The sequence below is a fragment of the Falco rusticolus genome, chromosome 10, assembly GCF_015220075.1.
Source record: "Falco rusticolus isolate bFalRus1 chromosome 10, bFalRus1.pri, whole genome shotgun sequence".
Lineage (NCBI taxonomy): Eukaryota > Metazoa > Chordata > Aves > Falconiformes > Falconidae > Falco > Falco rusticolus.
In genome coordinates this window covers 22099287-22116826 of record NC_051196.1, presented here as the reverse complement: position 1 = coordinate 22116826, position 17540 = coordinate 22099287, and the positions used below count along the sequence as shown (strand labels likewise).

The 17540-nt window shown below is 65.2% G+C and overlaps 2 protein-coding genes across 2 annotated transcripts; both read left to right on the top strand.

Annotated features, from left to right (window-relative positions):
* Nucleotides 1-356: 356 nt before the first annotated feature.
* SRXN1 (sulfiredoxin 1) lies at nucleotides 357-2423 on the top strand (the record flags this gene model as incomplete). Its single annotated transcript, XM_037402663.1, has 2 exons — nucleotides 357-737; nucleotides 910-2423. Coding segments are annotated over 2 exons (585 nt in total), but the record flags the coding sequence as incomplete, so codon positions are not given.
* A 6090-nt stretch (nucleotides 2424-8513) lies between these two features.
* Nucleotides 8514-11425, top strand: TCF15 (transcription factor 15). The gene is made up of 2 exons (XM_037402569.1): nucleotides 8514-9110; nucleotides 10976-11425. Exons 1-2 carry the CDS (start codon nucleotides 8634-8636, stop codon nucleotides 11048-11050), a joined length of 552 nt encoding a protein of 183 aa, XP_037258466.1. The 5' UTR covers nucleotides 8514-8633; the 3' UTR covers nucleotides 11051-11425.
* Nucleotides 11426-17540: the final 6115 nt, after the last annotated feature.

Here is a 17540-nt window from a genome sequence, read left to right as displayed (position 1 = left end):
TCTGCCCGGCTGCAGAGTATCCATGCTTCCCTGCTCAGCTCTGGGGCTGTTTCATGCCTCCTCTTCCTCGCTGAGGACCCCGTGAGTACCAGCACAGCAGGGAGGGGGCTCTGGGGTTGGGGACGTGTTCCTGACACAACCAGGCAGGCAGGGGGCACATCCCAGCTCCCAGCTGAGATGCCACAGATGATCCCTCGTGCTCTGGCATGGCCAGGTAGGAGCAGAGACCCCCAGGCAGCCACCGGGGTGGGAAGCAGGACAGGGATCCCCAGCACCCCGAGCAGCCCTGGTGGGAGGCCCAGCCACTGCGTGCTGAGGGGTGTCCTGTGCGGACGAGGAGCTGAGGGCAGCCCTGACCGCAGCCTGGCCAGTGGAGAGGAGCAGGCAGCAGGCCAGCTGGTGTTGGCACCGGTCCCGGCAGCCTGTCCTGCCCCTTCACTGTGACTGTGCAAAACGGTGGGGCGGTGGCGATGACGATGGCGCTGGCCGGGACAGGAGGAAGCAGAGGGGCCCGGCTCGGTGCTGTGCTGCTCGAGGCGAAACGGCAGGCTGAGACGGGCAGGCAGGGGGAAGGACACGGCCAGCTCCTGGCTGCAGCCATGGCTGAGGCTGGGGACCAGAGCATCCACACGCAGCACATCTCAGCCGTGCATAATATTCCCATGCATGTCCTCATCCGGCCTATCCCTGCGGAGCTGGAGCCGGACAAGGTGCAGAGCCTCATGCAGACCCTGCAGGTGAGCATGGCCCTGCTCCCCCCAGGTGCTCCGGGCTGCCACCCCTGCACCAACCCCTGCCACCCTGGGGGCACTGCCAGGGAAGAAGCTCGCAGCAGCACCGAGGCCCTGGCACAGGCGGGTCGGGGGGTGCCGGGGCATGTGTTGCTCTCGGGGGTCTCTCCTTACCCAGGAGGAACCCGAGCGGGTGCCCCCCATCGACGTGCTCTGGATCAAGGGCAGCCAGGGTGGGGATTACTTTTACTCCTTCGGGGGCTGCCACCGCTTCGCTGCTCACAGGGCGCTCAACCGGGACACCATCCCCGCTAAGATCGTCCCCTCCACCCTCAGCGACCTCCGCACCTACCTGGGCTCCTCCACGCCGCACCTGCGCTAGCCCGGCCCTCCGGGGGCTGCACGGCCCCCCGCAGGCCCCCGCCCCCGCCGGTCCCCGAGCGCTGGGCTGGGGCTGAGCCGCGGGGCCCGTGAGCCTCCGGTGAGGATGGGGTCAGGGTCCCCCCCAGACCTGGGGGCGCTCCCTGCGGGGCTGGGGTCTCCCCGCGCCCCTCCGGCCGGGCCGGGGTCGGGGTCCCGCTGGCAGCGGGAGGAGCCCGGCGCGGGGGCGCGGCGGGGCCGGCAGGTGGCGCTATTGTGCCGCGCTGCGCCTTGGCGAGCGGCCGCGGGGACCGGGACGGGGCGGACAGGGGTGGACCGGGACAGACCGGGATGGGACGGGATGGGACGAGATGGGATGGACTGGGACGAGACGGGACGGGACGGGATGGGACGGGATGGGATGGACCCTGATGGACCGGGACAGACGGACAAGATGGGATGAACCACGATGGGATGGGACGGGATGGACTGGGATGGGATGGAATGGGACTGGATGGTATGGGATGAACTGGGACAGAAGAAGATGAACCGGGATGGACCAGGACAGGATGAACGGGGATGGGACGGGATGAACTGGGGTGGGATGGGATGAACTGGGACAGGCCAGGACAGGATGAACCAGGACAGGACAGGATGGGATGGACTGGGATGGAATGGGATGAACTGGAATAGGGTGAACTGGGATGGGACGGGACAGGATAAACCAGGATGGGGCAAACCAGAATGGGACAAACTGGGATGGGGAGGGGATGAACTGGGACGGGCTAAATGGGGGCATGGCTCAACTGGGAAGGCTGAACCGGGATGGAATGGGCTGTACTGTGGCATGGCTCATCTGGGAATGGCTGAACTGGGACAGGATGGGCTGAACCGGGATAGGATGAACTAGGATGGGACGAACTGGGACGGGACAGGGCAGGATGAGCTAAACCGGAGCACAGCTCAGCCAGGAATGGCTGAACCAGGACGGGCTGAACCGGGGCACACTGGAACTGGGCCAGGTCACAGCCCATCCAGGGCACAGCCGAACCAGGAAGGGCTACAGGCAAACCAGGACACAGCCGAATTGGGACAGAGGCGTACCAGGAAGAGGCACATCTGAACCAGGCACAACTGATCCTCAGGCCTCTCCCAGTGACTCTGGGCTCACCCTGTGCCCAGATCAGGAGGACCCTGAGCTATGCCTCCCCAAAACCACCTGCCTCCATCCCTGGACACATCCTGTGGTCCCCCTCTCCATGAGGGACATCACTGAAATGGTGAGGGGGGGACACCTGCTGTGGCACTTGGAATAAAGGCAATCAAACCCCCCACGGCTCTGGGGCCTGGTGCTGAGGGATGCTGGGGTCAGGGGTATGCAGTGGTACGGCATGGCATGGCATGGTGTGGAGGCCTGGCACCTGGGACAGGTGCTCTGTCAGGGGATGGATGCTCTGCAAAGGACCAGATGCTTTGCTGAGGGATCAATGTTCTGCAAGGGAATGGATGCTGTGCTGGGGACGATGCTCTGAGAGGGGATGAATGCTGTATTCAGTATGGATGCTGTACTGGGGGATGGATGCGGTGCTGGGGACGATGATCTGCCAGACCACACTGGCACGCAGCTGAAGTCAGGGTCAGCTCTGGCTTAGCTGTGGAAGATGTGCATCCCAGCACCATGCTGGAATGCTGTCATTTCTTCAAATGCCACATCTTCAACCTGTGTACAGGCTGGAAAAATCGCCTGGAGCATCCCCCAGGCATCTCGGCATCCCTCTGAGCTGGGAACCTCCATCCAGGGAGCGGAAAGGCCACTGACTCACCCCACCACACTGTGAGTCAGCAGCAGGACTGGGACAGGAACCACAGTTGGATGCTTCTGCCCTCACTCTGCTCCCTTGGCCACGCTCCTCCCCAGATGATTCCTGTCTTCCCAGGGCAGAAATGGGCTGGGGAGAGGGTCTGGGAGGAGGGCACGGACCCCTTGAGCGGTAGCTCTGCAGGGCAGCATGCACGTTGGCCACTGGCAGTGCTGCCCACGGACAGGGCATGCTTGCAGCTGCCTGCCAGCACAGTGTTTCCGCAGAGGTCACTGGGGAGGAAGGGCAGGGTGGGCTGGGGGCTGCTGTGCCGGAGGGTGACTGTGGCGGCCGAGCTGCATGTGCCGCATCAAAGCTGCTCTGTGCCGGGAGGAAGCCCTGCAAGTGTTCACGGAGAGAGCAGCCCTGGCCTATGGCTCCCTGATGGGCCATAAATTTCTCTGAAGAATTGTGGCGTGCTAAAAAGTTTCCTCTTGTTAGAGAGCCAGGAGGGGGGAAAAGGAGGAGGTGGCAGCTCCTGCAGCAGCACGGGACGTCGCCAGGGCGCCCTCAGATGGGTGCCCCATGGCAGGCACTGGGTTTTGCCCAGGCCCTGGGCTGTGTCCCCAGTGCTGGGCATCTCCTATGGGCTGTGCTCACCCCCCTCTCTCTGGGTCTGTGCCCCTTACAAAGGGAGCTGGATGTCAGGCAGCTCAGCAGAGCTGGGACCCCACGAGTGGGAATGAACCAAGGCTGCCCAGATCCTGCAACCCTCTTCCTGCACCCCACAGGGGCTTTCTCCAGCTGAGAGACCCTCTGCAGGATCCACTCTTTCAGCTTCCCATCCCCTGCAAACAGTACCAGGACATCCGTGCCAGCCCTGTGGATGCCCTGTGACACTGCTCCCAGGGCTTGGGGGCACAGGCTGGGAGCCAAAACCAGCCACTGTGTCCATGGGGCTGTGTCAGCATCTCCAGGGCTGACGGCACATCCCAGGGGCTGGCACAGTGCGGGCAGCGTGACCTGGTCCCCAGCTGGTGCTGCCGGTGCCACAGCCCACTGGCTGGCACAGGAGCTGGTCTTGCCAGAGCCAGCCATCCCTGCATCGGCCTCGTCTGGCCATGTCCCTCCACCTGTCCCCCTTCCCTCTGCCTGACCCGCAGGGTCTCTAGTGTCGCCGGCTGACAGCCGATCCCGGCTGCCTCCAATCCATTCGTTCCAGGGCAGGAACAAAGGCGCTTTGTGGGCTCCCCCCAGCCTGGGCTGGGCCGGGGGGGGGTCCCAGCTCCGGAACTGGGACAGACTTCCCCGCGTGACAGGCGTGTAATGCCTTCCAGACCAGCAGCCCCGGCCTGCAGGTACAGCCTGGCTGGCGGAGGGGGCCCGGGGCTCCCCACACTGCCCTGGGGACCCCTGCCACAGCCCCGACCCCCGGGGTCAGGCCGGGACCTGTCCAAGGGCAGGGGCTGCCCTGGTGGAGAAATGCTTCTGCTCCCCAAAAGGTTTCACAACACCCTGTCCCCTTCAGCCCATTTTGCAGTGCCTCCCCAACCAGGGGGCTCCCAGGTTTGCCAGTCCTGGTCTCCCCATGTGGGTAAGTAGGAACAGCTGCCCCTCAGGCCTCGGCCGGTCTCAGAGCCGGGTGCAAAGCGGCTGGATTTGGATGCTGCACGCACCCGGCTGGCCGGGGCAGAGCGCCCTGAGCTCACCTTCAACCGGGCAGCTCCGCAGGGCTGCAGCCTTGCTGGCCTGAACTGCCCCAATACTGGGGAGCCACGGGCAGAGGGGCCAGTCCCAGATGTCCCCCTGTGCCGGGGGGCTGGTCTGGGGCTGTGGGTGAGCAGGGCCAGGCAACACCCTCAGGGGTCTCAGTAGGATGGAACTGGATGGATGGGATGGGATGGGATGGGATGGGATGGGATGGGATGGGATGGGATGGGATGGGATGGGATGGGATGGGATGGGATGGGATGGGATGGGACAGGTCAGTCCAGAGCTGCTTCGCTGGGGCTCAGCAGGGTCAGGCCTGGTGTCCTGGCAGGCACATGTGCCGGCGTTACCGCAGGTCTGGAATCCATTTGCCTCGCCAGCAGCAGTGTTTTCCCAGCAGGGCTGGAGCAGCCCCGCGGGGCTGGGGGCAGCCCCGGCCCCCTGGCCCATCTGCTCTCTGTTTATTTTCTTACACTTAAGTATCACCTCGCAGATAAACACTCCCTGGAGTGCGGGCCAGGGGGCATTTACCCCGCAGCAGAGGTAGGACCAACACCCCGACTCTAGGGATGCTCCCCAGGGCAGCCTGCACCCAGGGGGTGCCTAGTGAGTTGGGCTGGCATCACGCCTGCAACCCCATGCTCAGGAAACGTCCCCTCCGTGCCACATGTCCCATGCTGGGTCCCAGATGCCCCGGGCCCACCATCCATGCCTGACCCACCACCTGGTGCTGCTTTCCCAGTGCCCAGGGCTGTGCAGCACAGTGCCGCTGTGCTGGGACAGCAGCCCTTGGCTTGGTGACTGGTTGGTTTGGCCAGATCAGCTGGGAAAACCGTGATGCCAAACACAACCATGCCCTGACACCCACTTAGGTCAGCCATGTGGTGCAGCACCAGCCGGAGGTTTGCAGTGCCACAGCCCCCCAGCTGCACTTCGTGCCACTTGGCTGAGTCAGACCTGAGGCACTCAGTGTTGGGGGGGAGAAGGGGGTCCGGGCACAGGGACACACGTCCTGTCCCACGCGCCTGCCGGGCAGCACAGGAAAACAGGGCTGCTGCCGTGCGTCCTCCCACCCCAGCGGCAGCAGCATCCGCAGGCAGCTGGCAGCCGGACAGGCAGGGAGCCGGCAGCATTCCCTGCTTCCCGTGGCTCCTGTTGCTCTCCTGGCCGGGACTGGTGGCTCCTTCTGTCTGTCCATCTGCCCGTGTGCAGGGCCTGGCAGGGCGGTGGTCTCACACACACGTGTGCCAGCCTGGGGGCTCTCTGCAGCAGGAGGTGCTGGCACTCGGGGTGTACATGGCACCCTGCGTGCACAGACATGCTGCATGCACCAGCACACACATGCATGCACACACATGCACATGCACACACATGTGCAACTGCATACACACATGTGCACACACCTATACTCACATACATCCACACACACATGCCCATACAAGCATGGATGCACATAAATGTGCACAGCTGCACATCCATGCACACAGCTTGCATGCATATATGTGCACACACATGTGCTGCCCCTCACCCCACACTGAGCCATATACAATGCCTGCTGCTCCTTCCCTGCCTGTGCCCCCATGTGTCCCGTCCTCTGCAGCAGCAGCACAGGCCACCATCACCCCACATGTGGCTGTGCCCCACAGAAATTCCCGAGGGCAGCTCGGTTGGGCTGGGGGACCAGGCTCTCCCCCTCAGCCTGTCCCTGTCAGCTGGTGGCCATGTGTGGGGTAGCCACAGCTGAGTACACAGCCCCTGCCATCCGTCTTGCTGCCTGTCAGGGCTGGGGGCTGCTGTGGCCCCCCAGCCACAGCCCAGAGGGGTGGCAGGGCGAGAGTGGGGCAAGAGCAGAAGCTCCCCTCTCTGTGCAGGCACCTGCCTGCTCCCTGCCTGCCGTGCCAAGGGCTTGCCCACCCCCAGCTCTGCCCCAGGCACTGCTTGCCCCCCCCACAGGGGTAGAAACAGCCCCTGGTCTGTGCCCAGGCAGGGGCTATCGCCAGGAACAGGAGAGGGTCGGGGTCCCTCTTGGGGACTGATGCACAGGGAGGGGTGGCAGGGAACGGAGCCAGCAAGGGACATGTCCCCATGACAGCACAGACACCCGGGACAGCTCTGCCCGCCCCCAGACCCAGCAGGACCTCCAACCCCCAGAACGACACTCTCCCTCCCACTGTGTGATTTACAGGCTCTGCACAGCAGACAAATGGCAAAGGAAAACAGGGCAGGGGGGTCCCTTGGGCAAGGGGCTGCCTGTGCCCTGCGGGGGAGAGATGGGCCGTTTGCTCACAGCCAGCAGGATGGGTGGGCAGCGAACTAGTGCTGGTGCTGGCGCTAGGCAGCACAGCAGCCCCTGCCACGGTCCCAGCAGCACACACCGGGACAACCCCAGTGGGGGAACCCACTGGCTCAGCCAGTGTCCATTGTCACAGCCATGGGGTTTTGGCCATGGTGACGTGGTGACATGGTGCCACCCCATCCCATATTCCCCAGGCTCCCCTGTCGACCACCTCACTCTGGGGTTTGCAACATGCCTACTGTGTCCCTTGGCCACCATTGGAGCACCCAGCAAGCCCCGTCGCTGGCTCTTTTTGCTTCATTAATGGAGGTTTCCCCCAGCGTCCCGCTCCAGCTGCGGGGCTGCTGGCCAGACAGGGGCAGCAGCTGGCACGGGCTGGCACCGCGGGGCCAAGTCCCCAGCAGCCAGGTCCTGCCCTCCGTTTGCCTTTGCCACTTGACCTGCCGTGCCTGCAGCATCGCCGAGCTGCCAAGTTCTGCTGGGCTCGGCCGCGGGCCGGGAGGGAAGGCAGCAGGGAGCCTCCTACCTGCCTGGCTCAGCTGCCCATCCCCCTGCCTGCTCTCGGGGTGCTGGGCTTAGGGCCGGGGGGTGAAGGCAGAGCAGGACCCACACAGATCTCCCCAGCGAGGAAGAGCAGAGGGTGGCCATTGCCTGTGGTATCGGGTGCCCAGGAAGGACTGGGAGCCAGCCACGGGCTGGGGGGACACCTGGACCCTCCCCGGGACACCAGCAGCTGCCACTGCTGCCAGCTCAGCTCTCCCCTTGCAGGAAAAGACTCCGTGTTTCCACTGCCAGTGCACACCTTCCTCCCAGGCAGGAGGAAACGCTCCTGGCTGCCTGGCAGTGCTGCCTGCAACGCTGCCCGTGCTCCTGACCATGTCCCCCTGTACACTCCTGTGGTGGGCATGCAGGGTGCCAGGCCCTGGGGACAGAAGGATGAGGGGCATGGAGCATCCCTGTGGTGCTGCCTGCCCTCACTGCTCCCTGCCTGCCCCGGGCATCCTCCCGGGCACAGACCCAGTCCCAGTGGGACATGGTGGGATGTCAGGAGCAGCATGTCACCCATTGCCATCCCTGCCGACAAACACCCCAGGGACCACAACAGTGCCACATAGTCCTGGGTACCTGCCCCATCCCTGGCCCCACACCCCATGTTTTCCCTGGGCTGCCCTGTGTGGGACCCAGGGCTGGCAGGGGACAGCTGGGCAGGGGCTGGGGACACGCTGCCCATGGGCTGGCACTGTGTGTGGCATTGCCCTGCAGGCACCACAGACTGGGGGCTGCAGTACAGGGAGCACTCAGCATGCAGTGACCCTGGCAATGTCTGTGGCACTGCCGGGGTCCGGCAGCACCAAGGGCACAGCCTGGAGCCTGGCCCTGGGTGCAAGGTGCCTGCGGCCAGGCTGGCGTGCCGGAGCAGGGCCAGGCCCATGGCCAGAGCCAGCGGCGGTTCCCGCAGGCTGGGCGAGGACGCTGGACGCTGGACGCTGGACGCTGGACGCTGGCCGGCAGCTGGAGGGGCCGGCTGGGGGTGGGCTCCGGCGCCAGCCCCTCCCCGGCCATATAAATTCTGATTCCCCCCACAGACAGTCGTCCCAGCCCTGCTGTGCCGCTGGAGCGGAGCAGCAGTGGGAAGACGTCCGGAGCCGGCCGTCACAGCCGTGCCGGCGGGGGAAGGCTCCCCGCAGCCCGGGGGGTCCCCCCAGCAGGGCCGGGGGCACGGGTGGGCACCCCGCCATGGCCTTCACCATGCTGCGTCCCGTGGCTGCCCGTGTGCTCTACCCCGACATCAGCATCCTCTCGGAGGACGAGGAGAACCGGAGCGAGAGCGACACGTCGGACCAGTCGTTCGGCTGCTGCGAGGGCACCGAGGCTCGCCGCAAGCTGCCGCGGAAACCGGGCCCGATGGTGATGGTGAAGCAGAGGCAGGCGGCCAACGCACGGGAGCGGGACCGGACCCAGAGCGTCAACACGGCCTTCACTGCCCTGCGGACCCTCATCCCAACTGAGCCGGTGGATCGGAAGCTGTCCAAGATCGAGACCCTCCGCCTGGCCTCCAGCTACATCTCCCACCTGGCCAACGTGCTGCTTCTGGGCGAGGGCTGCGAGGACGGGCAGCCCTGTTTCAGTGCTATCTACGGGGCCAAGGGTGACCTGGACAGCAAGCAGCCCCGCAGCATCTGCACCTTCTGCCTCAGCAACCAGCGGAAAGGGGTGAGCGGTGGGGCAGGGGTCCCTGGGCTGAGCGGGGCAGGAGGATCAGCATGTCCCCAAGGGATGGGGGGCGGCAGTCCCTGCCTGGGCTGAGCGGGGCAGGAGGCTCAGCACGTCTTGGTGAGAACAGCAGGCTCTGGCTCCAGCTCCCGCTGGAGGTTTTGGCTGTTCTCGGCCAAATCCTGCTCGTAGCCACACGCCCACAGCTCCTGCTCGCGTCAGAGGGCCGGGCTGCTCCCCCACGTCCATCCGGGCTGAGAGGTCTCAGGAGGTTAAAGAGTCACCCCAGTGCCGGGGGCACTTGGCTACCCAGCGACAGGGAGCTCAGAGCTCAGAGGCTGACCCTGTCCCTGTCCCCAGCCCTGCCAGGCTCCCCGGGCACTGCAGCAAGGCTGCCCCAGGCAGCTCCCTGATGCGATGGAGACAGGCAGGGTGCAGCCCACACCCCACATGGGTGGGCTGGGCAGGGGTCCCCACCCAGCAGCCCCACACAGGGTCTGCCAGAAGCACCAGCACGGCTCCTACGTGGACCAGGGGGCTGAGATGGGCCATGCATGGCAGCACGGCACCGCTGCCCTGCCCAGCTGACCCCCCCCAGCACCCTGTGACTCAAAGGTGGTGAGCCTGTCCCGCTGCCCAAGCCAGGGTCCTGGGTGCCCCTGCCCCAGTGTGGGCTGTGCAGGGTGAGGGGCTGGCAGCTCCCTGGCTCCATGGGCATCCCTTGGTAGGGCCGTGAGCAGGGGTTCCACAAGACCCCCAAGCTGTCCCACGTGCCATCCCAAGCAACATGGCCATGGGGCTCACTCCAGCCCTTGGGGCTCTTTTGGTTTCCGCTGCTCCATTTTTAGTTGCTGCTCCTGCTCCCCTGCCTGCCCCCCCTCACAGTGGCTGGACTCTACAGCCTCCTCAGCCTTCCTGGTGGGACCTCCAGCCCCAGTTCTTGGCATGGCTGGCCCCAGCTGGGACCCTCCGGCTGGGGTAGAGCTGTGTCCCTGTGCTGCTCCCCGGGGCTGGAGCTGGGGGTCTGGCGCGGTGCTGGGTCCCCATCAGGGGACCCTGTGGAGGTACAAGAGCCAGGGAGCTCCTGTTGCACCCAGGACCCTGGGGGCAGTGGCAGGAGCTGGGCTGGCACCTAGCTCTGCATCTCCTGGCTCTGGGGCTGGGCTGGAAAGGCGCTTTACTGGACTGGGCTGGGCTGGAAATGGACTGGGCTGGGCTGGAAATGGGCTGTACTGGGTTGGAAATGGGCTGGGCTGGGCTGGGCTGGGCTAGGCTAGAAATGGGCTGTACTGGGCCATGCTGGGCTGTGCTAGGCTGGAAGTGGGCTGAGCTGGAACTGGGATGTGCTGGGCTCTGCTGAGCCATGCTGGGTTATACTAGGCCATTCTGGGCTAGACCTGGGCCATGCTGGTCTGGACTGGGTTATACTGGGCAGTACTACTCGGAAGTTGTGCTGATGCACTGGGAGGTTGGGATGAACCTCCTCACCTCCAGTGGGGCTGTGGGTCTGTCCAGGGCTATGGGTCTGTCCTGAGGTGGCACCAGCCCCCAGCCACAGGTCAGTCACAGTGGCACTGAGCAGCCAAGGGGGCTGTGTCCCTGCAGGTGAAAGAGCCATAGAGACTCCCCTTGGGGGTCTCACCGCAGCACCCACGCCCCAGCCACCTACCCAGCCACTCTCCAGGCACAGCCCCATCTGTCTGTCCATCCCGAGCAGCGCTGAGCTGCCCCAGGACCGTGGCACTGGCCATTTCAGAGCAAATTCTCCATGCAGAGCCAACACAGGGTGGTGGCGGGCAGAAGCGGGGCACCCCCCAGCTGGGACCTGCTCCGGTGCCTGCAGCTCTCCCCTCCTCTCTCTGCAGGGTGGCCGGAGGGACCTCGGGGGCAACTGCCTGAAGGTGCGGGGAGTGACCCCCCTGCGAGTGTCACGGAGATGAGCCGGGGACCGGCAGCACCCGCCTGAGACAGCGGCAGAACCGGCCAGACCCCACGCACGCACGCCAGCCCCAGAGACCAGATCGGGGAGGGAGGGAGCTGCCCGCCCGAGGCGACGGCAGCTGAGCCCAGGGCCGAGGGCTGGCACCACACCGACACCGGCCCCGGAGCTGGCAGCGGGGTGGGAGGACGCTCCCATGGCCCAGGCTGCCCGTGCGGGGCAGGGCCGGGGAGGGGGGTCCCCGCGCCCCGGGGCTGGACTGGAAGGGGCCCGTGTGCGGCCGGCATTGAGGCGCTCCGGCGGGGACGGTGTCGTGGCCCCGCAGGCACTGGTGGTGCACATGCAGCCGCTTGGAAAATAAATCTTATTTTTCTGATGGGCCGGTGCCTGCCTGCTGCCCCGGTGTGGGGCAAAGTGGGGGGCACATGGGGTCCCCAGGATGTCCCCAGCTCCCCAACCCTGCACCCACCGCTTCTCTGTGCCCCCGGAGCCAGTGCAACCATTCCAGCTCTCTCCATGGACATACCCGTGGGCCCCAGTGGGATCCACGTGGGGTGAGATCCCCAGGCACACACTGTCCCCATGTCCCCAGGCCCCGCCAACAGCTTTGGCCCTCAAGGGCCATGGGACCCCCAGCGCGGTCAGCACTGTGTTGTGCCACAGGATGGGGACAGCACTGCCAGCCCCGTGCCACAGCCACAAGCACCTGGGCGGTGGGTCGGGGTTGGTGGCTCTGCTTCTGTGCCTTCCCCTCCGCCCAGTACATTACAACTGCCGCGACTGCCACCACCGTCATGACCACCACCGCCGCCACGATGGCCGTGCACGGTGGGGCTGCAGGCAGCAGCACCTGTGCAGGGTCAGGTGGGGACGTGGGGGGTTCCCAGGCCGCGCTCCCCCCGGGACCCTGCTCGGGGGGGCCGGGCTGGGCTGGGTGGCGGGGAGTGCTGAGCCTGGGAAAGGTGCCGTGCCGGGTCCCGCGGCTCCCAGGGGCCAGCGTGTCCCACAGAGCAGAGGCAGCTGCGGATGGGGCGGCTGGGGGCTCCCAGGGCAGCCCCCCAAGGACTGTGGGGCTGGACCTGCTCCATTTCTCCAGGGCGCTGCAGCCAGCAGAGAGCAGGGGAAACACCCTGGGGGTCCCACAGGAGTCTCCCCCAGCCCAGCTCAGGGAGGCAGCGAAGCAGGAGCCCACCGGCACCTTTCGGCCCCTGCTCAGCCGAGGTGAGCCTGCCCCAGGCTCCCTCCCCCCGGGGTTGATTTATGGAGCTGACAGCGCAGCGCAGCTGTGAGAGCTGGTCCCAGGCAGGGACCGGGGTGGGTGGGAGAGGTTTGTTCTCAGCGTGGCTAATGTGTCCCAGACCCCAATAAACAGCCGTGAGATTCTCCAAACAGCCCAGGACACAGAATCCCTGCCCCCGGGTTTATCGGGGGGCAGGGGCAGTGGAGGAGGGGGCTGCGCTGTGCAAACAGCCCAACCCACACATGAAAGGGGACCATCCCCTTGAAGCAGCGGCTCCAGAGCCCCAGGGGAGCCAGAGAGGGCTGGTGGTCCCAGTGCTGGGGGCACAGCAGGTACCAGCACTGAGTGCACGGGTCCCAGTGTGTCCCAGGGCTGAGCATGAGCGTCCCAGCATGTCCCAGTGCCAGTAACTAGATTCCAGCAAGCGTCATGAACACCATGGGTCCCAGTAAGTCCCAGTGCAGAAGCTGTGCACCCAGTATGTCCCAGTGCCAGGGACTAGAGCCACAGCAAGACCCAGTGTAAAGTCCATGGACTCCAGTATGTCCCAGTGCCAGGGACTAGGGCCCCAACAAGCTCCAGTGTAACAGCCATAGGTCCCACTATGTCCTAGCACCACAGCTGTGTACTCAGTAAGTGCCAGTGCTGGGACTGCACACCCAGTAAGTCCCAGTGCCAGAGCTGTGCACCCAGTAAGATCCAGTGCTGGGGTTGTGCACTCAGTAAGTTCCAGTACTGGGGTTGTAGAATCCAGCATATCCCAGTGCTGGGGCTGTGGATCCCAGCATGTCCCAGCACTAGGGCCATGGGTCCCAGCACGTCCCAGTGGCAAGGCCATGGGTCCCACCATGTGCCGGTGCCAAGCCCACAGGTCCCAGTACATTCCAGCCCCTCCCAGCACCACAAGAGGGAAACGGTGACTCAGAGGCGCTGGAGCCTGCTGGGCTGGTGGGAGCCGGGTGCCCCTTTGCCCCGTGCCGGGCAAGCGTCGCGGCCACCACAGCCCGTCGCCCACGGATGCTGCTGGCTCGCTGGCTGCCGCAGCCCCACACTGAGCCCAGCCGCACCGCCTCTCTCGCGCTCCCCTCCCATCCTCTCCCCTTCCTGCGCGCGGACACCCTTGGAAAGGCTCTTGGCCGCTTTCTCTGAGACAGGAAGGTGTCCCCGAGTCTCAGGAAGGAAAAACACTCAGTGCTGAACCCACAAAGACCGTCTCTGAGGGGCCGGGGCTGGAGAGGCTCCAGGCCTGACATCACCTGGGAACTGGAACCAGAACCGCAGCTGCACTCCGCGCCTGGTATTTTTTTCTTTAACTTGTGTTTTTAAACTTTCTTTTTATAGATTTTTTTTTTCCCCTTTCCCTTCTCCATTCCCCTCCCAAATATTTCAGCCTCTCGGCAGGCTGGCCAGCAAGGCTGGAATGCAGCAGGGCTGCACCCGTGAGCGGAGCCCGGTGGTGCTGAGCTGCTGTGCCGGTGGGAGAGCTGAGCCATGGGCTGGCTGGGCAGGAGCTGCCGAAGCCACGGGCAGGGGGCTCAGGCAGGGGCTTGCTCCCCAGTGATGGGGGGCCAGGACCCTCTAGCCCCCAGTGCTGCTGTGCACCAGGGCTGGTGGAGAGGGATCTATGGCCACACAGGGACCTAGGAGGGTCTATTTGATTATGGGGACGTGAGGGCAGAGGGCAGAGGGGTCCAGCAGAGCCTGTGTTCAGTGGGCAGCGCTGCTCTCCCGACCCACAGCCCCCAGGATGGGGCAGCGGAGTTAAGCCGTGCCTGAGCCTGTGCCAGCAGGGGGTGGGGGACACAAAGGCAGATTTCAGCCCCACAACCCAGATTTCCTCATGCCTTGTCCTTTAGCAACACCTTTGGGTGCTGCCTGGCACCCCCAGGCTCCTCCCAGAGCAGAGGGTCAGGACAAATACCCCAACGTGTCCTGCACTGGCACTGGAGCAAAGCTCAGCCACTTGCTGCCCAGGGAACCCTCCCTGTTGCAGGGACCACAGCAGTCGACTGAGCATCCCAGGTCATCCCTGGCCCTGACAGACCTGGGGGAGAAGGATTGTGAAGTGACCCACAAGGTCTAGATGGCAGCGGGGTGTGGACAGGGGGACAAGGCTCTGCTGCCCAGAGGAGGGGGGAGGACCAGGGAGGAGTGGGCATCCAGGGCTGGTATGGGAGAGGGTGTATGGGAAGCGATGGGATAAGATGAGACAGGATGGGATGGGACAAGATGGGACGGGACAGGAGGGGATGGGATGAGATGGGATGGGATGGGATGGGATGGGATGGGATGGGATGGGATGGGATGGGATGGGATGGGATGGGATGGGATGGGATGGGACGGGACGAGAAGGGACAGGACAGTCTGAGATGGGATGGGATGGGACAGGACAAGATGGGATGAGATGGGACAGGATGGGATGGGTTGGGATGGGGTCAGTGTGATGGCCCCCAGGCTGGGGTGCCAGGTAGTCCCTGCCTCCCTGTGACAATAGACACAGACTGTACTGACCCTGCCAGCACCCTGCCAGGGTCCCTGGGGAAGGAACAAGGCAAAGGGTCTGCTTGAGGACATCCATCAGCTCCTCACCACCCTACCAGGGCCAGTGGTGGCCCTGCAGCCTCGCACCATCCCCAAGAGATGCACAACCCCAGTGCCCCAAGGTCCATGTCCCAGGGGCGCAGGGGACACAGGTGCAGGGCTGCCAGCCCCTGGCACAACTGCCCACCATGTCCCCCCATGTACCAGACCCCTCGGAGATGTTCACCCCACCGGGACCCTGTGCCGGCTGCAGTCCCTGGGGACGAGGTCCCTGCCAGCAGGGACAGGGTGTGAAGCCGCGGTGCGGGGTGAACACCAGGTTAATCTCCTGCTGGAGCTTCCCTCTGCAAACAATAAGACAATGCCCGGCCGGGGCCGCCTGCGTAACCAGCGGCGCGGAGGGGAAGTTGTAATATTTGGATTTAGCACTCAGTAAATTAAGGAAGAAAAAGGAAAAAACGCTGGGGGTAATCAGAGTGGGGCTGGCCTGGTGCCCTGCCCCATGGCCAGTGGCCCCGGGGGGCTCAGCCCAGCCTGGGGACGGCCGTGCCAGCATCCCGGAGAGCCAGCACAGCTGTGCATGGATGGGAGAGGGAGATGGCCCCACTGTGGGGACACACAGCCTGGAGGGTCAAGGGCCGGGTGCTCAGCAGGGCTGTGGGCAGTGCTCATGGCAAACATGGCATCTCCTGCAACACCAGAAAAGGGATCTGGGCCAGGAGTTTATTTTAATCCAGACCTCCTCACACTCCTGGGAAATAAAATCTTGTTTCTGCAGCTGGGGTGGCTGGTCAGGAAAGGGCCCCGGGAGGGACAGTCACTGCCAGCTGACAGCAGTGGGGGGGCAGGAGGTGACAAGTGAGGGGGCTTCCCCAGGGTGCCTGCACGGTGCAAGGGGCCCCTCTGAGCAGGTCCAGGGGGATGCGGGCATCGCATCTCCGGGGAGCAACAGGAATTAGCACCGAGGAAGGTGTGTCTGGGGAGCTGTGCCCCGTCCTGCCACAGCACAGCCCCTTCCCCAGCACCAGCCCTGCAGGGGTGCTGGCCCCCTGGGCTGCTGCGCCAGGGGCTCCCAGCAGCACCATGGGGCTCGCGCCACCTGGCCCAACAGGCACCGTTGGTGGAGGTGGGGCTGTCACTGGGGGCCAGGGAAGGGCCATGCTGCTTGTCACCCCTGTGGGTGCCTGGGGCAGGGACAGCTCTGCAGGGCCAGGCTTAACCCCTCCGAAACATGGTAGGGGTCCCAGCTGCCTTCCCATCTGCCAGCAATCCTGCTCCCTGCTAGGGCACACCACTGCCTGCCCTGGCCCCACTGGGGTGAGCAGGGCAGGGGGCATGTGGGGAGCCCCAGGGTGCTGGCTGGGGGTGCGGGGTCTGCACCAGGGGCTTGGGAGGTCTCCATTCCACTTTGTGTGCCCTGGGCAGAGGCCTCCCCTCGTTTGGGGACCCCAATGTAGGGGTCTGGTGCAGAGCTGGCAGAAGAGCTGGGACAGGTGGGGGAGAGGTGACTAGTGGGCAGCAGCAGGCAGCCGCGGGTAGCGGCACGGGAAGGCCTTCGGCACGCAGCCCCGTGCTGGGAGCCCATTTCCCCACAACAGGGGCCGTTATCAGCGGTGAATACTCAGAGTGGTCCCAGGAGGGACCTCCAGCCCTTCCCCTCCACCTACCCCACCACTCTCCTGCTCCAGCCCACGTCAATGCAGTCGCGAAGGTGTCGGAACAATCGCCTGACAAAGAGCTATTTTTAGGGGCCTGGGCTCAGAGCGAGGATACAGCCCAGCCGCTGACAATGGGGGGAAGGGGGCTGGGCTTCCCCCGTGACCACTCGGCAGCAGAAGGACCTGTAAGATTTCCTCGATGACCCAGGCCCGTACAATACAAGGAAAGCGCGAGAGGGAGATACCCCCGCCAAGACGAGCTGCTCCTTTACCTAATGGGAGTGACCCGGGGTAAGGGGCTGTGAGATTTGGGCCAGCAGCCTCCCGCGGGGGAGACTCCCACACCAGGAGGGAAGCAGGGTGAAGCGTGGCCGTGCTCAGCTTTCCATGAGGCCACAGCTGGGGAGAGTCTGGGGGGGGCCCAGGCTGGCTCTGATCTGCTTGTGCCACACATCCACGTGCTGAAAGGCACAGGATCTGTGCAGGGGTGGCTCTGGGGACACGCCTGAGCACAAATCCCCCTCCCCTCCGGGCTGGCTCACAGCTCCAGGCAGGTTGCAGCGCTTGGCCAGAGCCCAGCTGTGGTGGCCACAGCCCAGGACTGCGTGTCCCTTGTCAACCTCGTGCCCAGGGTGCTGCGAGCGGGGGCAGCTCCCGCCGTGGTGCTGCGAGCTGGGGGCACGCTGCTGCCGCGGTGCTGTGAGCAGGGGCAGCTCCCGCCGTGGGTGGGGGGCTCAGTGCAGTTTCAGAGCAAGCAGCAGAGGGGTCCGGCTGTGTCCCAACACGTTTCCTCCACCCCAGGCTCTCCCCCGGCTCAGCCTGCGATGAGGGCTCCGTGCATGATCTGCCTGGGCCAGCCCTTGGGGGAAACCTGGGCCACACCACCGGGAATCGGGGCTAAACACACGACAGGAGATGAGCGGGCCCTGCAAGGGGCCGGGGCTGGGCCCCGCCGGGCCCAGCGCTGCCGCAGGCACTACTGGCACTGCGGAGGGCACAGCCTCTTGCAGCAAGGGCCCCGCAGCCGCCCGGCTCGGGGCTCCCCCGCTGCG

What these genes read in the sequence shown, in the direction of transcription:
- TCF15 (XM_037402569.1), top strand. Translation starts at nt 8,634, where the DNA reads ATGGCCTTCACCATGCTGCGTCCCGTGGCTGCCCGTGTGCTCTACCCC. An exon ending in TCAGCAACCAGCGGAAAGGG is followed by an intron (nt 9,111 to 10,975) that starts GTGAGCGGTGGG and finishes CTCTCTCTGCAG; the next exon opens with GGTGGCCGGAGGGACCTCGG.